The sequence below is a fragment of the Ochotona curzoniae genome, unplaced genomic scaffold (genome assembly GCF_017591425.1).
Source record: "Ochotona curzoniae isolate NIBS_2020 unplaced genomic scaffold, NIBS_Ocur_1.0 contig_3622, whole genome shotgun sequence".
Taxonomy (NCBI): Eukaryota; Metazoa; Chordata; class Mammalia; order Lagomorpha; family Ochotonidae; genus Ochotona; species Ochotona curzoniae.
In genome coordinates, this window is record NW_024465926.1 from 10380458 (window position 1) to 10395457 (window position 15000).

Here is a 15000-nt window from a genome sequence, read left to right on the forward strand (position 1 = left end):
AAGACCTGGAAGAAGCTCCTAGCTCCTAGCTTTGGATCAACTCAGCTCTGGCCATTGTGGTCACTTGGGGAGTGAACCAGCAGACATAGATCTTTTTCTCTGTATATCTGACTTTCCAATAAAAACAAATAAATCTTTGAAAAAAAAAAGGTGTAAGGGAAGGGGCTGGTATTGTAACATGGCAAGTTAAGAGGTCACTTGGTACGCCAGCATCCCATACAGAAGTGTCAGTTCAAGTTACAGTTATCCTGCTTCCAAGTACTTGAGCTGATGTACTTGTGATGCAGTAGACAATGGCCCAAGTACTTGGACTTCTGCCACCCTTGTGGGAAACCAGGAAGGAGTTCCAGACTCTGGACTTTGACGTGGCCCAGCCCTGGCGTTTGCAGGTATTTGAGATGTAAACCGATGAATGGAATCTCTCTCCCTCTTTTCTCTGTATATTTCTCTTTTCCTCCCTCTCTATAACTTCTTAAAAATAACTATTCCTGGGCCCAGAGTAATGGCCTAGTAGTTGGGTCCTCGCCTTGCACGTGCCAGGATCCCAAATGGGCACTGGTTTGTGTCTTGGCTGTTCCACTTCCCATCAAGCTCTCTGCTTGTGGTCTTGGAAAGCAGTGAGGAAAGCCCAAAGCATTGGGACCCTGCAGCCATGTGGGAGACCTGGAAGTCCTTGGTTCCTAGCTTCAGTTTGGCTCAGCTCTGCCTGTTGCGGCCACTTGGGGAAGGGAACCAGTATCTCCTTCTCTCCTGCCTTTCCTATAAAAATAAATAAAACTGAAAAAAAATAAAAAGCTAAACCAATATTTAAAACTAAATAAGTAACGATTGATTTCAGCCTCAAGATTTCTCATTATGCATATGCAAATATCCCCAAATCTGAAAACTATACATAAACCAGGAAGGAACACTTCTAGTCCCAATCATTATGGTTAGGGATCATTAACCTGTCGAAAATCTGAGTGTGAATGAAAGTAATCAGAGAATACAGAGACTACAGAGTGCCAAGGACTGAACCCTCAGGTGCCATTTTATGTGGCTTTTATTTTTCAGGGTCTTAAATTTTTCACAATTTGTCATTTTTCTAAGCAAGATATGCAACTCATTAGGAGAGCGATAGAAAAAAAAAAAGAGTTGAAAAGTTCCAATCCCTAAGACAACTGCCTTCCCACATGAAAGGCTTGCAGGAGACATCCCTCTTAGCCTGTGACAACCTCCTGGTAGTTTAATCCAGTCCCATGATAATAAAGATGATGATAAAAGAAAATATTCGTAACATTTTCCATGTACCTAACATCACACTTAATTTTCTTTTATGCATTAGATCATTTAATGATCTTGGCAAGCATAGGAGAGAGGAACTGTCAGTATCCCCGTTCTGACACTGCAGGGAGTGGCACATTTGAGACCTGTCTAAAGCCTCTAGGTTAATAAATGGGGGAGCTGGGCTCTGCCCGAAGAGCTCTTAGTCCTAACCGAGACTAACACGTAGCCTTTGTGACCTGCAACACACAGCCTTGAGTGCAGCATCTCTTCGTCAAAATCCCCACAGCAAAGACGAGATCTCAAGAACTGAAAGTGTTTACACTGCGTGCATCACATTTTAGGCAGTTTTATTTTGCTTTTCTACTTTACCGTCAACTCGCACCCATCTGTTAGGGAGAGTACATGGCCACAAAGTCCCAATTCACCTGTTCTATAATACTTGCAAAGAGTTTGTGGAAACCATGTCCCCTAAGCAGAAAAAAAAATAAAACAACATTTCCAGTGTATGATAAAATTGTCAACTGTGAGTCGGCTCCGCCCTCCTGCAAGTACTCACCAGCAAGGCCGCCTTGGGCTTCAAGGGAACATTGTAGTTCCTCGCGATTTCTGTCAGGTACTCTTCCACTAGAACCTGGGGCAGGGTATTCAGATTTAACTTACACATCAGCTGCGAAACAAAGAACAAAGGATGGCAGAAGAAAACAAGAAACAAGTGTGAGTACTTTTCCAACTCTGAATTATTACTCTTCCTTTTTTTTTTCCTATTCTCTGTTCTCTACAACACTTACTTTTTTTTGAAGATTTATTTTATTTTATTTATTTTTTTTTTTAGGAAAATCAGATATACAGAGAGGAGAAGAGACAGAGAGGAAGATCTTCCATCTGCTGATTCACTCACCAAGTGACCACAACAGCCAGAGCTACACTGATCCGAAGCCAGGAACCTGGAGCCTACTCCGGGTTTCCTACATGCGTACAGGGTCCCAAGGCTTTGGGCCGTCCTTGACTGCTTTCCCAGGCCATAAGCAGGGAACTGTATGGGAAGTGGGGCTGCCAGGATTAGAACCAGCGCCCATATGGGATCCCAGTGCACTCAAGGTGAGGATTTTAGTTGCTAGGCCACAGCACTGGGCCCAAATCTGACTTTCCAATAAAAATAAGTAAGTCTTAAAAAAAAAAAAAAAGAATGAAAGAGTTACAGAGAAAAAAGGAGGGAGGGAGGGAGAGAGAGATATCTTCCATTTGCTAGCTCATTCCCCAAATGTCTACAATGGCCAGAGCTGAGCTAAGTTGCTCCAAAGCTGGGAGATAAGAGCTTCTTCTGGATCTCCCACATGCTTGCAGCATCTCAAGGCCTTGGGCCATCTTTGACTGCTTTTCCAGGCCATTAGCAGGAAGCTGGAACTAGAACTGGTACCTATACGGGAGGTCAGTGTGACAGGCAGAGAATTAGGCTAGTATACCACAACACTGCTCACAACATTTTTGAAATGTACAATTCATAACCAGTGCCATTCTTGTAACTGTATCATAACACCACTCTATCCTAGTCTAACAACTGCAAAACATAGAGAAAACGAATATAAATGTATCTTGAATAAAGAATTCAGATTTTGTGATATTATCGAATTATGTCAGGAGTGCTATTCGGAATATATTTTTTTAAAGATTAATTTATTTGGGGCCCAGTGTGGTAGTCTAGCAGCCAAAGTCCTCGCCTTGTATGCACTGAGATCCCATAATATGGGTACCAGTTCTAATCCCGAAGGCCCCGCTTCCCATCCTGGGAAAACAATTGAGGATGGCCCAAAGCCTTGGGACCTGTACCCACAAAATAAATCTTTTAAAAAGATTTATTTATTTTTATTGGAAAGGCAGACATACAGAGAGAAGGAGAAGCAGAGAGGAAAATCTTCTGTCTGCTGGTTTGCTCTCCAAGTGGCCACAACAGCCAGAGCCGAGGAGCTAAGTTGCTCCAAAGTCAGGAGCTAGGAGTTTTCTCTCTTTCCCCACGTGCGTGCAGGGTCCCAAGACTTTGGGATCCGGGCTCATGCAAGATGAGGACTTCAGCCACTTGGCTACCATGCCAGGCCCCAAAATATTTTTTAAAGATTTTTTTTTTTGAAAGACAGATTTACAGAGAGAAAGAGATACAGAGAGAAAGATCTTCCATCCACTGGTTCACTTCCTAAGCGGCCTCAATGGCCAGAGATGAGCCTATCCAAAGCCAGGAGTCAGGAGTTTCTTCTAGGTCTCTCATATAGGTGCAGGGTCCCAAGGCTTTGGGCCATCCTCGACTACCTTCCCAGACCACAAGCAGAGAGCTGGATGGGAAGTGGAGCAGCTGAGACACGTACCGGAGTATGCAAGGTGATAATTTAGCCACTAAGCCATCTTGCCGGGCCCGTGATATTAAAAATATTTAGTAACCTGATACAAGGTGGAGATCCAGAGAAATAAAACTATCCAAGACCTGAAACAAGTGCTGTGCGCAGATCTCTGAGTCCCGTGGCAGGTCAGTCCTGACTCCATCTGAGCAATCCTAATGTGATAGATCACAAGCTGCACTGTCCACTTGTTAGTTTCATTTGTATTACTAAGCTGGTTAGGAGTATGTATACCTTCCTTGGAAAGAAACCAGCTCAGTTTTCTGATCTCCAACTTTTTCATTCCCTAGTCTAAGAACTTTAGGCATGTTGCATTGCTTCCAATGCAGACTTTATTTCTAACCCCACCTCTCAGTCTTCACAAAATGATTTACACGTCCTAGGGTGCTCAGCTTTTCCCAGACTTGTAGGATCAGGAGACCATGTGTCTCTATCATTGCCGTTACCCGAGCATTGACAGTTCCGATCTCATTGGTTCGACACAGCTGCCCGTAGTCTTCACTGTACTTTGCGCACAGCTGATCAGAAACCTGCAGCAAACCACCACCGAGACAGAAGCAAAAGTCATCAAGTTGTGTCACATTTGCTTAAGAAAGATGGCTGAAAGAACAGAAACTAGTGTTTGCCACTTCACTGGAACTGAGTTCTTTTAGGGTCAAAACTTAAATAGCTGGAAATGCTTTACTTAGTCTTAGAGTACATGACATGGAAAACTTAAGGCTTCTCATTCTACATACTTTGAAGTTGTGAAACTTCTCTCAAAGAAATCCAATTGTAAGGTTTTTTTTTTTTTTTGTCTTACTTAAGGATGATTTCTTCTTGACTTAAAGATGAACAAAAGAAGCGCTTATTTAGTTTCCTTTAAGAGAAGAAAGGATAGGGCCCAGCGTGGTGGCGCGAGTAGTTAAGATCCTCGCCTTGCATGCCCGGGATCCCATATGGGCACCGGTTCTAATCCCGGCAGCCCCGCTTCCCTTCCAGCTCCCTGCCTGTGGCCCGGGAAAGCAGTTGAGGACGGCCCAAAGCTTTGGGACCCTGCACCTGCGTGGGATCGGCATAGCATTGGTCGTTGCGCTCACTTGGGGAGTGAATCATCGGACGGAAGATCTTCCTCTCTGTCTCTCCTCTCTGTATATCCGCCTTTCCAATAAAAAAATAATAAAAATAAATCTTAAAAAAAAAGAGAAGAAAGGATAGCTCAGGCAACCCACAATTCCAGTGAAGTAACCTTCCCCACACAGTGTTGACACTGGGGAAACTTGAGACTGGCTTTGTGTCGCAATTGATCAGCTCACTACTTGTGACACTCGTGTCCCACATCAGAATTCTATCTACCCCACTTGCAATCCAGATTCCTGCTGTGCTGATGAGATCAGCCGTGGATGGCCCAAGTCCTGGGAGGCCGGGATGGACTTCCTGGCCCCTGGCTGAGGCCTGGTCCAGCCTTGCTTTTTGCAGCCAATGTGGGAAGCAAACCAGTGTTTGGCATATCTCTGTCTGTCACTCCACCTTCACAGAAACAAAATCAAAAGCCCAAATAAAAAAAGCAAAAACTCAAAAACAGAGAATGAGAGACAGGGAAACAGGTCTTCCATCTACAACATCAGTTGAGCCAATCCCAAAGCCAGGAGCCAGGAGCTTCCTCTAGATCCCCACCCCCACATGGGTGCAGGGTCCCAAGGTTCATGGGCCATCCTCCTCTGCTCTCCCAGGCCACAAACAGGGAGCTGGACAGGAGGTGAAGCAGCTAGGAAACAAACTGGTGCCCAAATGGGATCCCAGCACTCACAAAGGGAGGATTAGCCAATTGAGCCATTGCAATGGGTCCCCAAACTTACTATTTTCAACTCAGGCACTTCTGACTGCAGTCGAGGAGTTGCCCAGATCAGTGAAGATATGGATTCAGCCAGACCAGGATCTAGTTGCCTGAGGAAAGCACAGAGTTATGAGATAAAGGCTCCATGGTTTGTTTTTTCTTTTTCTTATTTCGAAGGCAGAACAAGGACAACGCTAAATGTTAAATAAACTTTTTTACAAACGAAAATGGTTGGGGAAGGGAACAGGCAACCTCAGAACCTACGGAACTATACCAAAAAACAAAATATAATACGTTAAAAAAAAAACTAAAATGGTGTGTTAACCTATATGTGAATATGTATGTGGATACATATGTATGCGTGTATACTAATTTACACATGTGTATGTATATAGCTATTTATATACATAATTCGAGAGGAAAGACACCCCTCGCCTTGTCTGCAGAGCAGGAGAGACTCTCATGGCTTTGCCCCTGGGTACAATAACCTCACCAAATCCACCTGCTGGCAGGGGCAAAGGGTGTGATAGAGTTGCTGGAAGATCTCACATGCCCAATTTTTACAATCTGTCTGATAATACTTGACTTTTGCCTTGTTTTTACAACTTTCGAGGAAAAAAAAATGCTTAGAAGCTGTCTTTGAGGGGAATGTTTGGAATCTGTTATGGAGACCATTTCTGTTCAAGTGCCCTCGGGACCTTAGGGAACGTCAGGTGCTGGAGTCCCGGAAGCGTGCAGTGGGGACGCAGAACAAGATCGAGATCTCTCCCAAGATGCTGAAGTGTAAAGGACACGGGAGGCCCCTTCCAACAGGCAGGTCATTTGTGGAATCTGTGCACTGTAAGTAATCACGCCACCAAAGCTTCAAAAACTAATAATATTTAATGCATTCATTTCATCCATCTGAAAGGGCAAGATCTACCTTCTTCTTCCCCCAGCCCAAATGCCAGCAACAGCTGGGGCAGGGCCTGGGATGTCCCAGCAGGTGGCAGGGACTTACGTCCTTGGACCATTTGCTGCATTCCAGACTGTGCATCAACAGGAAGGTGGATTAGAGAGACATGTCAGGATGTGAACCCAAGTACTCCAGTAGTAGGTTGCAGGCATCCCAAACTGGTTTCAGCACTGTGCCAAAACCTGCTCCTAAAAGACTTATTTTTTTTTTAAAGATTTATTTATTTATTGGAAAGGCAGATATACAGAGAGGAGGAGAGACAGAGGAAGATATTCCGTCCGATGATTCACTTCCCAAGTGAGCGCAATGGCCGGTGCTGTGCCGATCCAAAGCCAGGATCCAGGAACTTCTTCCAGGTATCCCACATGGGTGCAGGGTCCCAAGGCCTTGGGCTGTCCTCGACTGCTTTCCCAGGCCACAAGCAGGGAGCTGGATGGGAAGTGGAGCTGCCGGGATTAGAACCGGTGTCCATATGGGATCCTGGCCCGTTCAAGGCGAGGACTTAAGCCGCTAGGCCATGGTGCCGGGCCCAAGACTTATTTTTTATTCTATTGCAGGTGCATGTGTTCAGAAAAGAAATGGCTTTGAGTCTTACTTCCAGAGCCTTGAGACTTGTGTCAGTCTCAGAGATCTCTTTTCTGTTTGGGAATCTTGGAGGCTGCAAAGAGGAAATTACAGATTTTGAGAAAGTAGAGGAATTTCTTTTCTTTCTTTTCAGAAGTTACAGCATACATTGGATCTAAAGAAGGAAGAAGTCCCACCAGAGTGTGACTCTCGGAACTGAAGCAGACATTTAACCCAGTAGCTAAGACGCCTAGTAGGATGCCAGGACACTTAATCAGAGTACTGGGTTCACCCCGTTTCCTGCCAAAACAGACTCCAGGAGGCGGCTTGATGGTTCAGGTTACACAGAAGACCAGGGTTGGGCCCCAATCTCCAGTTCCACTTTCAACCCAATCATGGACATAACTAGCAACTAAAGAAGGGGAGCGCAGTCCTTGGAAACTGTCTCTGCAATAAAATAAAGGCCCAGCTCAGTAGCCTAGTGGCTAAAGTCCTCATCTTGAATGCATCAGGATCCCTTATGGGAACCAGTTCTAATCCCAGCTGCTCCACTTCCCATCCAGCTCCCTGCTTGTGGCCTAGGAAGGCAGTCAAAGACAGCCCAAAGCCTTGGGATCCTGCACCCATGTGGGAGACCCAGAAGAGACTCTTGGCTCCTGGTTTTGGATAAACTCAGCTGTGGCCACTGGGGCCACTTAGGGAGTGACCCAGTGGATGGAAGATCTTTCTCTCTGTCTCTTCTTCATCTGTAAATCTGACTTCCAAATAAAAACAAATAAATCTAAAAAAAAAAAAAGCTCTTTAAAGTGAGTGACAAAGTTTTTTAGTGAGTACCAACAAATTAATGCACACTCCACCCTCAGTTGGCAGGAAGATATAATTAAAACACTCACTTGGTGACATGGACTAAGCTAAACCGGGCCAGCAGCAGGTCGCAGTACAGCTCCAGGATCTCCATGGCCTCCACCAGGTAGTCCTCCCGGATGATGTGCTCCACGCGGATGCGGGCTCGCTCATCCTTCCCCGCAGCCAGGTAGTCAGCGATCTCCTTCCTTGCTTTCTGCGACTGCTCAGCTATAGCACAAGGCCCAAAGAGAGACACGAACACCCCAGAGAGTTAAAGCAAGTTACGCAATGGTGTGAAGCAATGTTTCTATTAAAACAAACACGTACACTTAAAGTGTGCACAGTGTTATGTGTTTTGTGTTAGGTCACTGGGTCTCAAAGTCCTGTCCCCAAAACAGTAATGTTAACATCTCCCAGGAATTCGTTAAAAATACATCCCTTGGGGCTTACACAGTGGTATATCACACTAACCTTCCGCCAGCAGCACTGGCACCCATGCAGGTGCCCATGCATGTCCCGGCTGCTCCGCTTTTGATTCAGTGCCCTACTAAGGTCCTGGGAAAGCAGCAGAGGATGGCACCAGGGGCATGCGTCCCTGCACCCACGTGGTAGATCTAGTTTTGACTCCTGGCTTCAAACCAGCCCAGGTGTGGCCACAGTAGCCCCTGAGAGAGTGAACCAGAAGATGAAAGCTCTTTTTGTAACACTTTCTTAGGTAAAATGAATATATCTTTTTAAAAATGCACTTTCTTATTCCAGAAACACTGTATCTGGAAGGGGAGCGCAGTAGTTGGTGATATAACAATACCTCTCTGGGAATGCCGGCACCTGTTAAAAGATTTAGAACCAATCTTAGGGCCCATTGTGGTAGCCTAGTGGCTAACGTTCTTGCCTTGCATGCACCGGGATCGCATATGGGTGCCAGTTCATATCCCGTGTACCCCACTTCCCATCCAGCTGCCTGAATGTGGTCTGGGAAAACAGTGAAGGACGGCCCAAAGCCCTGGGACCCTGTACCCGTGTGGGAGACCTGGAAGAAGTGGCTCAGCTCTAGTCATTGCAGGCATTAGGAGAGTGCCTTTCCAATAAAAATAAACATTGCAGTATCACCTGCCTGAGTTTGTATGTTATTTATATTTCACAATTGAGAAAATTGAGACTGTGGGCCTGGCACCATGGCCTAGCAGCTAAAGTCCTCACCTTGAACGTGCCGGGATCCCCTATGGGTGCCGGTTCTAATCCCGGCAGCTCCACTTTCCATCCAGCTCCCTGCTTGTGGCCTGGGAAAGCAGTCGAGGACGGCCCAAGGCCTGGGACCCTGCACCCGTGTGGGAGACCTGGAAGAAGTTCCTGGATCCTGGCTTCGGATCAGCACAGCACCAGCAGTTGTGCCCACTTGGGGAGTGAATCATCGGATGGAAGATCTTCCTCTCTGTCTCTCCTCCTCTCTGTATATCTGACTTTCCAATAAAAATAAAATAAATCTTAAAAAAAAAATTAAGACTGTGAGGAGTTAAATGGCTTGTCCTTGGCTGATTTGGTATTCAATGCCAAAACCTTAGATTGTAAATTCTTATGCTTTTTTTGTTATGCTTACAGAACAGGAAAGTCATGATGACTGAGGAGTTTTCCGTCTGCTGGTTTGCTCCCCCGATGTCCACGACACATAGTCCAGAGACGAGACAAAAGCCAAGGCCTCTGTGTTTCCCTGAGCCGTCATCTGCTGCCGCCACGGACGGAGCAGCAGGAAGTTGGATCAGAAACAGAAAAGCCTGCACTTGCCCTGGTGCTGCGACGCAGGCGCTGGTGTGCCCGTTGGCAGCCTGGCCAGCACGCCAAACTCCACCCCAGAACTGCATTTTTGTGCAATACTTCATTTCAGCTGAGCTTTTCTTATACTCTGAGATCAGTCTTTTAGTTTATTAAAAGATTAACAGCTCATATGAACCACTGCCATGAGGAAAGAGCAAAGGTGGCAGAAAATCAGTTAGGCTTAAAGAAAGAAAACAACCCTTGTCAGAACTCCCTGGTTCACAGTCATCAGCGCTGCCTGAGCTGTTACAAGGAAGAGCATTTTTTGTGTGTGTCTGGAAACAAAGGTAATGACGAAACTCCTCCAGGAGAACTTTCCCCGTCACCCCAACTTAATAGCTATGTTTATAAAGAATGACTAGAAAAATTCTCTTGGGGGAAACAGAAGCCCAGGAATTTTGACATAGTTTTACATGTTAAACCTTTCGAGACTTAAAAAAAAAAAAAAAAAAACCTCTAAGATTTCTGTTTTTAGATAACTGTAAATTCCCATGTAATCTACAAATCTAGACATCAGACTGAGAGATGCTCAGTACTTGGCTTTTGCCAAAGGCAACGTCTTATTAAAGTATTAGGATGGTATCACCGCCAGGATGTTGACACTGACATAGGCAGGATACAGAAGTCTTTGCAAAGCTCTGAAATGATTCCATCACCATCAATATCATGACCACATTCCTACAAGTCAGAAACATTTCTTTAAATCCTCAGATTGCTGAGACAGCCCAAAAGAGACTCAGCATTGGTACCTTGATTGCTGCCTGCAGTATTTACTCACTTTTCTTTTTCTCCAAGAGTTTCAGGCGGTGGATAACCAGTTGCAAGTTAACCCGAAGGCGATCAGCTTTGAAGGCAGAACCCAACATTATCTCACCCGAAGACTCACAAATCGCCTTGAGCAACCAGCTGCCCAAAGAAAGAGAAAAGAGGCTTCAGTTCCTCCACTTACTTTATCAATTCAACAAGTGCAAGGTCAGGGTGGACAACTGGCCAGCAGTTAAGGAACCACCTGGGACCAGGGTTGGTGTGGTGGCATAAAGTGCTGATCTACTTGCAAATGCTGGCATCCCGCATAGGTGCTAGTTTGTGTCTTGGCTGGTTCACTTCCTGATCCAGCTCCCTGCTTGTGGCCTTGAAAAGCAGCAGAGGATGGCACAAGTCCTTGGGACTCTACATCCTTTAGAGAAACCCAGAAGTTTTTGGCTCCTGACATTGGATCAGCTCAGCTCTGGCCGTTGCGACCACTTAGGAAATGAACCAGTGGATGGAAGATCTTTTTCTCTGCCTCTACTTCTCTCTTAAATATGCCTTTTAAACAAGAATAATAAATATATCTTTAAAAAATTAAGAATTATACGCCCGGTGCAGTAGTCCAGCAACTGAAATCCTCACCTTGCACATGTTGGGAACCCATATGGTCGCCGGTTCGAATCCCAGTAGCCCCACTTCCCATCCTGCCCCCTGCCTGTGGCCTGGGAAAGCAATCAAGGATGGCCCATGAACCTTGAGACCCTGCATCTGCGTGGGAGATCCAGAAGACACTCCTGGCTTGGATTGTCTCAGTTCCAGCTGTTACTGGCACGTGGGGAGTGAATCAACAAACAGAAGATTTTCCTCTCTGTCTGTCCTCTATATATTTGACTTTCCAATTAAAACATTTTTTAATTAAAAATTAAAAACACACGCACACGCCAGCCTGATTCCTCTGCTTCTGATGCAGCCGTTTGTTTATGTGGACCCTGGACAGCAGCAGGTTCAAGCCCCTGCTGCTCCCAGGGGAGACACTGACTGACCCCCGCTTCTGTTTCTAATGCAGCCCAGACCTGGTTTTGTGGGTATCTAGAAGAGAACTAGTAAATTGAAGATCTTTTATTTTTCTGCCTTTAAATAAAGATAAAAATAAAATTTATAGAACAACACAAAACCCAACCATGCCTGTTGTAAGGAGTTCCCGGGAACTCAGTAATGGCCTGACTGCACTGACCACCCTGGGCATCAGTTCTCCGGATGTGACTCTTGCATGCTGATCAGGACTGGGCTTATTCTAATTGTCTGTGTTTCACTGCAGCCTCTGAGACTTCTGCAGGAAGTTTCTGACAAAAAATGAAAGTTTCTGGCAAGTATCTGAGGAAGTAGCCGTGGGAGGGAGATTCCCTTCCCTGCGGGACAGGGTCCTATTGGCCACTTACAGAGAAGCTGTAAGACTGCCTTTAAACTTAAAAAAAAAACAAACAGTTTGAAAGGGAAATTCCCCTTGGAATCTGGCGATGTCACATATCAGGAAAAGTATGTGGAAATGAGGAAATGGAACCATTCAGAGAAGTTGAACTTGAATCACTTCAAGTTCAGACCAGTTTGAAAATTTCATACTTCTACATTTGGACATTTAGAATCTGCTGTATAATAATCTAACACCAGCCACGCTCACATTTCTAGAGAGAGCTAATCTCACCAAATATTTCTGTACCTGCAATGTGTGCCTGAGATTGGTTGCTTCTGTCATTGTCATCACCAAAGATAACATTTCCCTCCCCAAAGGGCTCCCTCACATGCTGAAGCACACAGGCAGGAAGATGTGGCAGGAGGGAAGCTGGCTGCTCCTCCCGTTAGGACGTACTAGCTCTTGTTTCTGGTTTATTGTCTCATATCAAAGAGTCTTGGTGGTTGTCTGTATTTGTCCGTGAACGTCCTGCAGGCCTAGAAAAATCTCCAAGGAAGGATTAGGCAAGACAGTGCTAGTTTGAAACTCTTGTCTGTTGAAGGAGAAGAACCAGTGTGGCAGGGTTCCGTCACTGTTTATTTCCTTCCAACACAGTAGCTCATAACAAGAATTGTATCTCCACGCTATCGTGGTATCCAGTGGAAAATCTAGAGAAAGAGGAGAAGGTGGGCGAGGCAGAATAAGTTTAACTTCTCAGCCCTTGAGTGTCCCAAATAGCTTGAAAAATCCTGCTTTACCACACATTCTTAAAACTCAGTGGAAATTGAAAAACCCAGTGAAAGCAAACCCACAACTTTCAGACAAGAGAAATTGAAACACCTGCTATATGCTAAAGACAGTCATAAGAGAGCTGGATTCCAGAGACTAACGAACATGTTTAGAGAAATTTGGTAACCAGCAATATTGGTTGACTTCTTACCAATATTTCTGTCAGTCTGGGACTAGGGGGGCTTCCTACCGTCACGGAGTACAATCAACGAAATGAAGATTGCTTGAAGCAAACAGTTCCGGAACGGGATGCTGAGGACCTGCAACACCAAACCAGGAAATCATCTGTGTTCCACCAATCAGAACATCCTGAATTTTTAGACAGTCACGCCTTGCCATTGGCCTCACGTCATTATGGGAAAGGCTGGCAGCCAAAAGAACATTCTCTGCTTGCATCTACCTGCGTCTGCTCTTTCAACTTTGTACAAAACAAAACAGCTTCCTGTGTAATTTGACTCAGGAAAAACCGGCTATTCCAACATATGTGGAATAGCTGATGGCTTCTATATTGGTCGTTCCAATGCCTGTTTAATTAGCTAAGCAACAAATGGAAATGCCAGTTTATGCCATCACAGATCCACTGATGTACCAGCAGACTTCCTTATTGGCTACACTGAGAGAGGAAAGTGACTGTCATGACTAATGCTTGTGAAGTCAGGGCCTTTGCTCATTTCGACAACTGCAATGGCCTCACTGTTTTACTCACTTGTGCCATGCGCCTGGGGTAGTGTTGGATCATCTTGTTAATGCTTTTTGTGTATCCATGTGCAAAATACAAACACTGAGGTCTAAGGATTTCTTAGAGGTTGAAATCTGTATTGTTTGTGTCTTGCTCATCTTTAAATGTTTAAAATAATATTCTCATAAAAATTCAAAAATAACCTAATTGCTTTTGAAAGTCTTCTAGTTTGGAATTATTTTTAAGAAGAAAGGATAGGGCCCGGCATGGTGGCCTAGCAGCTAAAGTCCTTGTTTTGAATGCGCTGGGATCCCATATGGACGGTGGTTCTAATCCTGGCAGCCCCACTTCCCATCCAGCTCCCTGCTTGTGGCCTGGGAAAACAGTCAAGAATGGCCCAAAGCCTTGGGATACAGCATCCATGTGGGAGACCCGGAAGAAGTTCCTGGATCCTGGCTTCGGATCAGCACAGCACCAGCAGTTGCGCTAACTTGGGGAGTGAATCATCGGATGGAAGATCTTCCTCTCTATCTCTCCTCCTCTCTGCATATCTGACTTTGCAATAAAAAAATAAAACAAATCTGTGAAAATAAAGATTTGTTTTTATTGGAAAGGTAGATTTACAGAGAGAAGAAGAGACAGAACTGAATGGCAAGTGGAGTAGCTGGGACACTAACCAGCACCCATATGGGGTCCCAGTGCTTGCAATCAACAATTTAGCCACTGAGCCATCACACCAGGTCTTGGTGGGTTTTATTATTATTACTATTATTCAATAAAATATTGGTCAGTTTTTCTATCCATATTTTACTGCTAGTGTTTTGCAGCAGTGGAAACCACAGCTTAATGTTGGAAAATGTTTACCTAAGTTTGATAGCCACACATTAGGTATGGACCAGACCGGAACCTGTACTTACTGCTCTAGCAGTATTTGTTGTATTTGATTACATATTTATTTGTTTACTTTCATGTACTTGAAAGGTAAAGCAACACACACACACACACACACACACACACACACGGAGTTTCCATCTGCTAGTTCATTCCCCAAAAGCCCACAACAGCGAGGATTGGACCAGAGCAAAGCCAAGAGCCAGGAATTCCAGCCAGATCTGCCACGTGGTTGGCTGGGGTCCATGCACTTGAGCCATCACCTGCTGCTTCCAAGGATGCATTGGCAGAAAGTCGGGTCAGAAGCAAAGCAGCCACAGCCCAACTGGCATTCCAACATGGGATGTAGGCGTCTGGGTCATGGCCACCTGCCCCAGCTGATAAAAATTAAACAAAAATCGATTGTTATCTACTGAAAAGGGTTTGCAGAAAGTGGAAGTGGAAGAAAGAATGCATTCACGGTCTCCGAGTCAAGCTTTTTCCCCCGCCCCGGTTCATTAGTTGTGCAACAAATACATATATACAGAGCTATTGTAGAAAAACCATAGTAGTAACGCAAACACAAATACAACCATGTTTGTTTCCATTTAAATTACTCATGTTCACGTTGCTCTGAAACTTTGGGTTGAATGTGAACGTAAGATTTCGTCAAACCTCTCCACTAAATCAAGATACTTCCCGCTGTACTAACCCCCTTCTTCCCACAAGCTTTCGGGTCTGGTATCACCTCACTCTTCGGGACTGGATCACCCCGGGATCCCCCGAGGCTCCCCAAGGAGAGGGAAGCTTCACTGG

At 45.1% G+C, this 15000-nt stretch overlaps 1 protein-coding gene across 1 annotated transcript; it reads right to left on the reverse strand.

Moving 5' to 3' along the window:
• Positions 1 to 913: 913 nt before the first annotated feature.
• Positions 914 to 10512, reverse strand: LOC121157785 (IST1 homolog). The gene is made up of 6 exons (XM_040982164.1): positions 10425 to 10512; positions 7882 to 8062; positions 5492 to 5579; positions 4100 to 4183; positions 1823 to 1933; positions 914 to 958 (listed from the first exon to the last, which is right to left on the reverse strand). Exons 1-6 carry the CDS (start codon positions 10510 to 10512, stop codon positions 914 to 916), a joined length of 597 nt encoding a protein of 198 aa, XP_040838098.1.
• Positions 10513 to 15000: the final 4488 nt, after the last annotated feature.

Excerpts from the sequence above, each read along its gene's own strand:
- LOC121157785 (XM_040982164.1), bottom strand. The coding sequence starts at position 10,512 with ATGTTGGGTTCTGCCTTCAAAGCTGATCGCCTTCGGGTTAACTTGCAA. Across the intron at positions 1,934-4,099 it reads TCGGAACTGTCAATGCTCGG|CTGATGTGTAAGTTAAATCT; the intron begins GTAACGGCAATG and ends TTTGTTTCGCAG. Across the intron at positions 959-1,822 it reads AGCCCAAGGCGGCCTTGCTG|ATTTTCGACAGGTTAATGAT; the intron begins GTGAGTACTTGC and ends ATTCACACTCAG.